Source organism: Phycodurus eques, chromosome 16 (genome assembly GCF_024500275.1).
Source record: "Phycodurus eques isolate BA_2022a chromosome 16, UOR_Pequ_1.1, whole genome shotgun sequence".
Lineage (NCBI taxonomy): Eukaryota > Metazoa > Chordata > Actinopteri > Syngnathiformes > Syngnathidae > Phycodurus > Phycodurus eques.
The window spans coordinates 9,305,640-9,317,126 of NC_084540.1; the positions used below are offsets into that span (position 1 = coordinate 9,305,640).

Here is an 11,487-nt window from a genome sequence, read left to right on the forward strand (position 1 = left end):
CTAAATATAAAACAATCCAATGGAAAAATGGTAAATACAGCGCTAATTGAGTTATTCTTCTTGAATTGCATGATAACGTATTCTTTCGCCATCTTTAACTTTGAAATGTTGCACATACTGTGCTGTCAGTACTCTTGTCAACTAAGGAACCCCTGTGATTTTTACTACCTAACTACGACCCACTTTTGGGCCCCGATCCACCAATTGAGAATCACTGGTTTACAACATAAGTTCTCAAACTGGGGTTCACGAGCCATAGCAAAATAATTTGCAATAAACGATGTATCATTTTAAAAGGTGCATACCTACAAGTGCAAAAAAAAAAAAAAAAAAGCCCTGATACGATCATGACATCACAAACTTGACATGCCTGCATGAATCAGCGTTTATGGAAATAATCACCCCAGAATTGTTTTTTAAGAATATCATCCTATTTTTAGATACATTTTCTGGAATAAACAAAACGACTAGATTTGTTTTTAAATTGATTTGTTAAAATATTACTCTCGTCCCACAATTTTTTTTCATGACTACCTAGGGGGGAAACAATTTTGCAAAATAGCATGTTTTATTGTAAAGATTGAGTTTTTTATAATTCTGGAAAAAATTACTTCAGTAAGCCTATTCTCATAACTTTTTTTCCTCTAGAAAAATATTAATTTGCCAGTTAACATTTCAACCCCCCCCCCCCCCCACCCCCTGAAAAAAAAGGCAACTTTTCCATTCCATTTGGCATATAGGGGTCCACGTGGTTTAATTAGCATTAGGATAATGATGGGGTCGTCCTTGGAAGAAAAAAAAAAAAAAACATTCTCCCCCCCGTCAGGGTCTCAGAACGTTTGTAAATTCCTGGTCAAGAAGGCCAGGCAATGCTTTTTGTTACAATTTACAAATTCACAATCCACTGGGATGTCTTCCTCGACAACATATACTGTAGTAATAGATACTGCTTGCCTACTACAACTGTCCGGAATAATCTGGAATTCAAGTGAAATGGCTTTTTATAAAGTTTATTTCATTGAACAAAAACCATAAAAAGACAAATAAAACCAATTATATACCGTGTCCCCAAAACCGACAATAAAAATAAAGTTTGATGAGAGGGAACTAGCAGAGCTTTCAAATAAACAGCAAAGTACGCCTAAATCCAAGTACAAGATGGGATAGACGGAGAGGCGATGTCTGCAAGGCTGGGGGATTCATCTGGACTGCTCAACTAAAGTGGAACAAAAAAAAAAAAAAAAGACGGAAGACATGAGTCGAGTATGTAAAAACTCACAAAGGGCAACAGCTGAACATCCCAACTTCAACAGGTGAAAGATGTAAACCCCATTTCAATTTAACGAGCTGTGTAGTTGCATAGCAGCACCAACTGTTTTCCCGAGTTGCCAAAACGACTAAATAACACTGATTATTTGTGGGCTGCTCTTTGACACTAGTGTCTAGGGGCTCACTGACCAGTTGCACACAGGATAATTACAGGTGATTTACAGTAAAGTGACAGGAATCTATCTAAATCCGCAAACCATTCCAGCGGGCCAGACCACGGGGCTCAGCCTCATTTCAGCTGCTATTAGACAATGCCAGGACTTACTGTAAGAGGAGATGTCGATCTCGTCGGGCAGCTCGGCCACGTTGACCTCAAAACGGTCCTGCACGTCGTTCAGAGTCTTGGCGTCGGTCTCGTCCGACACAAAGGTTATAGCCAGGCCTTTGGTGCCAAACCTACCAGCGCGGGCAACCTGATGAAAGCAAAGAATGCACGGGGAGAGTCAAACAAAGGACAGGAAAACTAGAATTCAACACTATTTGAGCTCATTTTTGTCACAGGCCACATTGTAATTACGGACTCCTTCAGAGGCTCATTATGACTGTTTGGCGGGTTTGACACTATGCTTTTAATGAAATGGGGGCACCGTATCGTTTTGTCATGACAAACAATGAAACCTTTTGCAATCTTACCCTGTGTAAATAAGTGTCTGAATCTTCTGGCATGTCATAGTTGAAGACTATGTTGACTCGCTCGATGTCCATCCCTCGACCAAAGAGGTTGGTGGCCACCAAAATGCGCCTTTGGAATTCTTTGAATTGCTGATAGCGAGCTAGTCTGCGGAGGGGAGCAAAGTATCATCAGTACAGCTGCCACCAGCATGACTGGAACGCTTGCCTCTTTGAAGGCAATTATGTGTCGAGCTAACCGGTGCCACTAAATGCAGCATTAACATTCTTGTGAGGTCAACGGAGCACACTTTATGAGCGGAACACGCGTAGTAGCCTCACCTCTCCCCCTGGTCCATCCCCTTGTGGATGGCAATAGCAGGGAAATTCTGCTCTACCAGAAGTTGCGACAAGGCGATGCAGCGCTGGATTCTCTTGACGAAGATCACCACCTAGAGGCAGACCAGTGTATCATACAATTTAGTCAGCACTTTCTTGCCAGGTTACACAACCTCTTGATGGCAACAGCACACAAAACCTGAGATTATACTTTCATGATACTGAATATGCATCATAACGGTTTTTAACATGAAACTATGGTTTTATTTTATTGTGGTGAATTAGTGTTTACATGTGTTAAACGGGCGGCACGGTGGCCGACTGGTTCGAGCGTCAGCCTCACAGTTCTGAGGTGCGGGGTTCAATTCCGTCCCCGCCTGTGTGGAGTTTGCATGTTCTCCCCGTGCCTGCGTGGCTTTTCTCCGGGACACTCCGGTTTCCTCCCACATCCCAAAAACATGCATTAATTGGAGACTCTAAATTGCCCGTAGGCATGACTGTGAGTGCGAATGGTTGTTTGTGTCTATGTGCCCTGCGATTGGCTGGCAACCAGTTCAGGGTGTACCCCGCCTCCTGCCCGATGATAGCTGGGAAGGCTCCAGCACGCCCGCGACCCTAGTGAGGAGAAGCGGCTCAGAAAATGGATGGATGGATGGACGGACGGTGCGCCTTACAATGTGTCCGCCTTATGTGTGCACCGAGTTCCAAAATCTGTAAATGTTGTGTGACTTTGATGAGCACTCCGCTTGACTGACTGGGAGCATTTCCTGCCGACGCGCTGCTTATATAGAGGAAAGGCGGACGTGACTGAGGACAGCATGCGGACGTTAAAGGGGGAAGGGCGCGCGTGAAAGAGGACGCTAAAGGCACGCCCCCATTAGGTATATAGCGCCGGTATGTGCATTGTGCAAAACAACATCGGTTTGGCTAAGGACCCCCGAAAATGGCACCTACGAAGAGACACGCTTACGAAGCACAGTTTAAACTGCAAGCTATCAGTTACGCGGGGGAACATGGGAATCGAGCAGCCGCGAGAGAATTCAAGATCAACGTATCCATGGTTCGCAAGTGGAGTAACCAGGAAAATGACGGCATCTTTGCTGAACAGCAACGAGACTGACTCCGACAATGACGAGAGGGAACCCGGCATGTTTGATGGAGAACTTGCCCAGCTGTTCATTTCGGATACAGAAGATGAGGACTTTGATGGATTTGTGGATGAGGATTGATCAAAAAATTACGCAAGTACATTGTTAAATACTTCAATAAAGCACAACCGAACTCAGTTTCGCCCCCGCTGCCTTTTTAAAAACATACCCTAGCATGCATGCTAGCGTATGTTTTAAGCTAGCGTATGTTTTACCATGCCTGCTCCCAATAATGCGGTGTGCCTTATGTATGTGTTAAATACAGAAATAGACCCCGTAACTGAGACTGCGCCTTTTAATACGGTGCACCTTATAGTCGTGAAAATACGGTACTTTGGGGCCAAACTGAGGGCTAATGTACAACAAACAAAGTTACGTGTAATGTGTGAGTTTACACAGTGCGAGATAACGTACCACTGCGTGTCCATGCCAAGAGGTCTCGAAAATAGCGCATCAACCAAAGTAGTTTTTCTTCAAACATGTTGTGGGTAACCTGATTTAGCCAGGTCATTCGTAACCCGAGGTTGCACTGTATTTCTTTATATAAATGTGCAACATTTTTCTCAAGTGGTGTGTCTTAAGATTTTTCTAATGTAAAATATGTACATTGGCTAAACTCATTGCTGTTGTTGCCAGGCTCACCAGCCACACATGGCAACAACAACAACAATCATATTCTAACCACCCCAGGGTGACACAACCACCAGAGACAGAAATAGGGAGACTCCACACGTAAAATTCAGAACTGAAGAAGCTGTCTGGACGTAAAGTGAAAGTTTTCAAGAAATGAGTCCAATTGCCTCAAATAATAAAAAGATAATAATAATAATTTAAAACCCATAGTTCCCTATAGTAAATGTGACGCGAATTAATCTGCTCCAATGTCAAACTGTTGCTATTACAGTAACAATAATAATAATAGTTCAACTCACCTGGTTAAACTCCAGCACATCCAGCAGGTCAAAGAGCTTGCGGTTTTTCTCACTATCCTTCAACTTGCAGTAGTACTGTTGCAGACCGTGCAGGGTTAGTTTAGTCTCGTCATCCACAAATACCTCCATGGGCTGGACAAGAGACAATAGGCGGACATGTTTAAGTGCCCAAATATGAGGTGCAAACCGTTCCAAAGCAATGCCATTTCGGTTTCACTTACGTCCTGCATGAATTTGCGACAGACTGGTCGGATCTCCTTGCTCAGCGTAGCACTGAACATCATGACCTGTTTCTCGTGAGGCGTGATTCTGAAGATGTCCTGCACATCACACCTCATGTCTGCACAAGACAGTTGGACAAATCAACCACCCATGTAAACACGAAACAGCAGCAACTATTTCAATACAACGTACCAAGCTGCTCCAACATTTTGTCACACTCATCCAGGACAAAATGCTTGACGTTTTTCAGACTGAGCGTCTTGTTCCGGACGAGAGCGAGGATGCGGCCCGGCGTTCCAACGACTATGTGGGGGCAGTTCTTCTTTAGGACTTCCTCGTCTTTCTTGATGGGAAGCCCCCCGAAGAATACCACCGTTTTGACCGCGGGCATGTACTTGGAGAAGCGCTCGTATTCTTTGCTAATCTGGAAGGCCAGCTCTCGCGTGTGGCACATGACTAATACTGCTACCTACAAGAACAGACAGAAGGATATGATGTGAAAGAGCAAGAGTTTTATTGGTGGTCAACTGACAGTACAGGAGAAAAAAGGTACCCAGAAAGGTTAGGCAATTCAGCCAAATATATAAAATAAATTCCACCCAAAAAAAATCCATTTGAATTATTTCCTCCTTTCCTGTATGAAAAATAAAATCACATCACTTAAAACAACATTTCCCCCTGCGCATTACTTTATTTCTGATACTAATACCAAATAAGCTTTAAAACGCTTCCCCAAATATGGTCCCCATAGAGTTAACATGCATCACATTCCACAGAAATAAATAATTTTCCTTCACAGATATGAAAATATGAAGTGTTTTCTCGAGAAAAAAATGCCTCTTTTGTTGAAACATACATGTAAACACAGTTGTTAATAAATTAGCATTAAAAACTATTTAATATAAATTGAGCCATCAAACTACATGGCTCAGCTGGTCTTGTGGTCTTTTTTCACGTAGAAGCAGTACTGGTTATGCAACCGTGAGAAAACATTTGCATCTTAAGAGCACATACGTCAGGTTCCTACTCCCCATGCAGGATTGCACTATAGAGCACAACTGACTCTTGTCATACGGAAAACAATATGAACATTGTTCCGCTCATGTTGCCTGTTTCTTAGTTGCTAAAAACAAAATTACCAGAGGTCGATAAAGTCACTAAATATCGCTAAATTGGTAACAATGACTGTGCTTTTGTTGACTAGCTCCACCCTGTTCACAGCCATGTTAAGTGTAAGCAGTGCGATGCTTTGCATTATGAATGCCACTAGAAACAGATTTAAAAAAACATCCAGATCAATAAACCTGAAATAATCACTCAGCCCTAATACAAGTCAGTTTCTCAAACACAACTAGGTTTAAACATAAAACAACCAACGTGGATATGTTAAATACTAACCTGTCCATCGACTGGTTCAATCTGTTGAAGAGTGGCCAACACAAACACAGCTGTCTTGCCCATACCCGATTTTGCTTGGCAAAGGATGTCCATCCCCAAGATGGCTTGTGGGATGCATTCGTGCTGGACTAAACAAGACAGACACAAATATTAAGATCAAAGCTGCCTATGCAAAGAATCATCAACACCATTCCGACAGCCTATCAGCCTTGTAATGTCAAAGCAGCATCACCTTCAGATGGATGTTCAAAGCCACAGTCGATAATGGCACGAAGTAACTCGGGTTTGAGCAGGAAGTCCCTGAAGCCAGAACTGTGGATTGAAACGTAGGATCCCTTCACCTCCTTCTTGCCGGCAGGGGCTGCACTCTCAGGTGCTCCTTGGGGTTCTTCATCATCTTCATAGTCGAGCAGCTCATTGTCAACATCATTCTCAGCCATCTTTTTGACCTGGAACAATGAGATCAATACAATAAGTGACTGTCGCCACTTGTTGTTTTTGCACCTTGATAGGCAGCGCTCTTGCAACAGCCACAGAAAAGAGTTGGCGGACTGCCTACAACGGTGCCCTATGACTCGACGGCTGGCCGGGGGGAGCTAGATGGGAATGGAGAATTAAGACATTCTTTCTGTGTCTGTGTTACCAGACAACGGACGCTACAGTTGCTTGTAGGGCTGTCACTATTGAATCGGTTTAGAATTGATTATCCTACAGATATTTCAAGTAGGCGGCACGGTGGCCGACTGGTTAAAGCGTCAGCCTCACAGTTCTGAGGAGCAGGGTTCAATCCCCGTGCCTGCGTGGGTTTTCTCCGGGCACTCCGGTTTCCTCCCACATCCCAAAAACATGCATTAATTGAAGACTCTAAATTGCCCGTAGGCATGACTGTGAGTGCGAATGGTTGTTTGTTTCTATGTGCCCTGCGATTGGCTGGCAACCAGTTCAGGGTGTACCCCGCCTCCTGCCCGATGACAGCTGGGATAGGCTCCAGCACGCCCGCGACCCTAGTGAGGAGAAGCGGCTCAGAAAATGGATGGATGGATATTTCAAGTACTCAAGCAATCGCAACCCCCCTCCCCCCAAAAAAGTTCAAACCTGCCCCCAAGAATTTTTTTTCTAACTCCCATTCAGCTCACTCATACATCATGTTATATGTACATTACACACCTAATAGTGACTTTAAAAACAAAACAAAGATCACAGACGCTCCTCTGTAGTTTTTGCCAATGTTTTTCACAGGACCAACAATGCATCAGTCAGCCACAAATCTCTGTGCGGTAAACATGGACAGTGGCCAAATGGTTCCAGCCATTGCAAATTGGTTTTGGGTGGTGAAAAGATGCTTTTATTAATATTTTGTATTGCCTTGAAGAAGAAATGTTTGCGTCGGCCAATTATTGTGGTTGACTTAGCAGATTCCCACCCCACAGCCCTAGTTGCTTGTTTACTTTGAACTTGGCTTCTGGCTAACGGGAGTGACATCAAGTACGCTGTGATGGCAACATCTATGATCCACCTGTGAAGGGAGACTCCAGTGCTGTGATCCGAAATCATTCACTCACTACTTCCTACTCCCTCATGCAGGATTGCACTATATAGTTGACTACATACTGAGCTCATTCCTAACAGCTTTCGGACACTACATGGCACTCTGTTAATGACGTCAGAGCTGTGGCACAATAACAAAGTAGGCTGTTAAGGCGGGTAAAATATTTTTAAAATTGCTGCACATTGTTCAAACGAGATGATTTCTGTAAACAAATACGTGTTCTGTTTTTTTTTGTTTGTTGAAAAGAAAGTTACATTTATACAAAAAGATTCCTTCCCTCCATTTGTGATGCATCTCGTACTGCTATTCTTCCACTTCTTCCCTGAAGATGCAATACATTATGGTATATCACGACATCGGTTGGTCACTACAAATTTTGAATGCACTATATAGGGCATTGAATTTGATCACCAAGCATTCGGATACCAGTACAAAAGGGTGTAACCACTATATAGTGATTAGTGAATGATTTCGGACACAGCCCAAGTCTCGTCTTTCATCTATAGGTGGCTTTACATGGAGTCTTGTATTCTGGTTATAATCAATTTAGAAACCCAAACTGAATAAAAAAGCTCCATAAAAACACCTGTCGGGATAAACAGGCCGAATCCCAATGGAATTTCAATTGGATTCAGAGGGGTGGAATATTCCTTTTTCCAAACCGGTCAGAAGTAAATTTTCGTGATGTAAACAGTGAATTGGAACGTTGTCGGGCCGCGCGCTGTCTGCGCGTGCTCTGTCTTGACGTAAATGCACGGCGACGTCATCCTTTACGCACTTGAAAACATGGCGGGTTCCTAGCAGAGCTGGTCTGCGAAGATGTTTTTAACAAGCTGCTTTAAGAAAAGTGTTAAAACAACCACAAAAATAGGCGACCAGAGGTGGGTAGTAACGTGCGACATTTACTCCGTTACATTTACTCACGTAGCATTTTAGAAAGATTATACTGTGCAAACTGCATATTTTTTACTTACCACCGTAACTGAGTATTTAGGTTAAGAAACTTTTATTCTGTTCCAATAATCTAAATGCCGCTCACTACTTTGATCAATTATTGCTTATTTATTAACTATTTCGTGCAATCTGTTTAAGACTACGACTCCCCCTTCCGCATTGGGCGCTGTTCGCTCCAATCCGATTTAAAGCACAAGTGACGTTTAAGTCGAGTACACCAATCAAACGACAAAAGGAAGTCACATGACCGCCTGCACACATGTCTTCTATTGGGCTTCCCAAGCATAGGTATTAACACTACATAGCCAAACCCGGCTTATCGACATGCCTATGTGACGACCATGTTGGGAAGCTCGTCGTTACCATTGAATACAACGGCACACGACTCGTGTTTACATTTAGACGTAGAAAAACCACAGCTTTCATGTATTGTAGTATTTGTCACTGTATGCTCAAACGTAGATATTTCAGCCAGCTTCTAACTTGAGAAAACACCTTGCAGTAAATTGCAGATGTTTTGTTGTTGTTGTTTTGGCTGTGCATGTTACCCCACATTAGCCCTATCTTATCACAAGTAACTGTAAAGCATGCATTTCTTGGGGTACGATAATCTCGCTCACACTGCACACATACACAGAAATATCAGAATTTGCACATTCACATTATATTTTAATTTTATTAATGTTCATGCTCTGATTTAAAAAAAAAAATCTGAAGTTACTCACCATTTACTCAGTACTGGAGTAGTTTGTTCACGATGTACTTTTTGCTCTTAAGTCATTTTTTGGAGGGCTACTTTTTACTTTTACTTGAGTCACATTATTGTCAAGTAACTTACTTGAGTACAATATTTGGCTCGTCTAAGACATCTTAAGACGATAAATGACGTGATATTTACATGGATTTGCGCATGTCACCCGTCTGTGGAACGGCTGTTCTGATTAAATATAGTGGAAATCGAATAGATCACGTCACATGTAAACAGTTGACCAGAGATCTTCAATCGGAACGACAACAAAAAGTCTGCATTTAAACCCGGCTTATAATCACTTCATATAACAGAGCATGTAGTAATGAATGTTTTATATCTTTATGTTTCATGCTTTTAAAAAAAAAATTATATATATATATTGTTTTTTGACAGTGGCCTATTGGGAAAGTAATTTCGGCCTTTTTTATGTTCCACATATATTTAAGACTTACAATAAAAGCTACCGTACCGTCTTTTTTGAAGTCATGAGAATACAATGGGGAGAAGTTTCACCCACATCAACCTGTTGGGTGATACTCTCAGTCAGATTGTACAAAGTAGATGCTGATAACATGAACGTGTGGGGACACAATTTCTTGATTAAACAATGAGGGCTTGATCTGAATGGGAATGAGAGGCCAAATGGAGCACACAAATTACAACAATGTACGCATGTATATGGTCGGGTATCAAATAGTACATGATTTCAAATAGAGGCAACGCAAAAATAGGTCAGTTTGATCAAATAAACAGCATTCTGAGGAACAGATCAGCTAGAAAGTTCGGGCTCCTCGAACTTAAAATTCGCTAGTTGAGGAGCCCACCAGTCGGCATTGTGTTGCATAACAATTGCTAACGTGGCAAGCTAACTCGCTGAATCCTACACCACTATGAAAATCCCATCATAGTGTTTGCAATTACAAAGTGCAGGAGTGGGGGCTACTATACACTTATCCAACTGGTAAATCACGAGGACATACTTGCACTGGCGAAGTCGGCGAACCTTAAGTAATGCTAGGCTACAAATGCTAACCCCTCTGAGACAAACAATAAAGGAAGAGTATATCTATTATATATTCAGTGTTGGTTCCGCGTACATTTACAGAAAAATCTCGAAGACACGCAAGTGGAAAAGCGCCGTCCAAAGCTTATTATCTTTCATTCATTAAAATCAACTAATGTGAGACTCTTACCTGAACAGTACGGTAATAGATTCGACTCCAGCAGCAGTGAATCAAAACCGCATGGTGAGGCCTCACAGGCTTTAAGGACCGGAAGTCCCGCCTAAATCAAATCCCGCTTACATCATTGGTTGAATTCGAAGCTCGAAATACAAATAAGTCAGTGATTGGACAATAGGAAGGCTGCGCGCTATCTAGCCTGTAGAAAAAAAAGCGGGCAGTGACGTTAACACCAATCAGGCAATTTTGTTGCTAGATTCAGCAACTTTTCAGAGTTCAGAGCGCCCTTGCATCTGTGATACTAGCACCCCTCCCCCAAAACAACACTTTTGAAACGTGTTTAAGAACATTTCGCAACTTCTATAAAGTGACGCAAATGCTCATTTTCGCTTTACGTTTCAGAAATCTTGCCTCGTCAAAATTTCCTGCTCTTAGATCATGTTGCTTAAATTAAGTGATACTTTCTAAATGTCATTATTTTTACTGTTGTTTTTTTAAGGAAAGTTTTTGCAGTGTAGCAACGTTTGAATAGTGAAAAGTGAAAACTCTTTGGAGCAAGCAATGAAGAGGTTTTGAGAGCGGTGAAACAGATGCTAGTACAAGAATTATGCCCTTGCTAGGACAAAAAGCATCAAGTTAGCAACATCCACACATTAAGTACATATGCATTGTCTGATTGCGCAATCTTGTTTATACGACGCAAACAGCAAAATTGTATGTCTAAAGGAACATGTGGGCAACTCTCCAAATTCAGATGAAAAAGAATCAATATTGCATGAAAATATACATATCAATGTGCAGCTACCCACTGCTAACAGAATATTTTTAAAAGTTAACTTTTCAATACAGCAGTTTACTAGTATTTAGCAGGCTTGCTCCACAGTTCCAAGATTCTGTTATCAAATCTCAAATCCCGCCTTCCTGTATATGTCGCCTTCACATGTTGTCCTCATGCCTATGTGGGTTTTCTTCAGGTACTCCAGTTTCCTCCCACATTCCAAAACCATGCATGTTAGGTCAATTAAAAACTCAAAATTGTCCATATGTGGGAACGTGAGCGTGAATGGTTGTTTGT

The 11,487-nt window shown here is 42.1% G+C and overlaps 1 protein-coding gene across 1 annotated transcript; it reads right to left on the reverse strand.

Moving 5' to 3' along the window:
- Nucleotides 1–1,006: 1,006 nt before the first annotated feature.
- On the reverse strand, nucleotides 1,007–10,479 carry LOC133414780 (ATP-dependent RNA helicase DDX39A). Its single transcript, XM_061700395.1, has 10 exons — nucleotides 10,425–10,479; nucleotides 6,210–6,426; nucleotides 5,978–6,105; nucleotides 4,772–5,048; nucleotides 4,579–4,697; nucleotides 4,358–4,489; nucleotides 2,281–2,390; nucleotides 1,963–2,107; nucleotides 1,595–1,742; nucleotides 1,007–1,216 (listed from the first exon to the last, which is right to left on the reverse strand). Exons 2-10 carry the CDS (start codon nucleotides 6,415–6,417, stop codon nucleotides 1,200–1,202), a joined length of 1,284 nt encoding a protein of 427 aa, XP_061556379.1. The 5' UTR covers nucleotides 6,418–6,426; nucleotides 10,425–10,479; the 3' UTR covers nucleotides 1,007–1,199.
- Between the last annotated feature and the right edge of the window lie 1,008 nt (nucleotides 10,480–11,487).

Excerpts from the sequence above, each read along its gene's own strand:
- LOC133414780 (XM_061700395.1), bottom strand. The coding sequence starts at position 6,417 with ATGGCTGAGAATGATGTTGACAATGAGCTGCTCGACTATGAAGATGAT. Across the intron at positions 6,106-6,209 it reads CTTTGAACATCCATCTGAAG|TCCAGCACGAATGCATCCCA; the intron begins GTGATGCTGCTT and ends TGTCTTGTTTAG. Across the intron at positions 1,743-1,962 it reads CAGACACTTATTTACACAGG|GTTGCCCGCGCTGGTAGGTT; the intron begins GTAAGATTGCAA and ends TGCTTTCATCAG.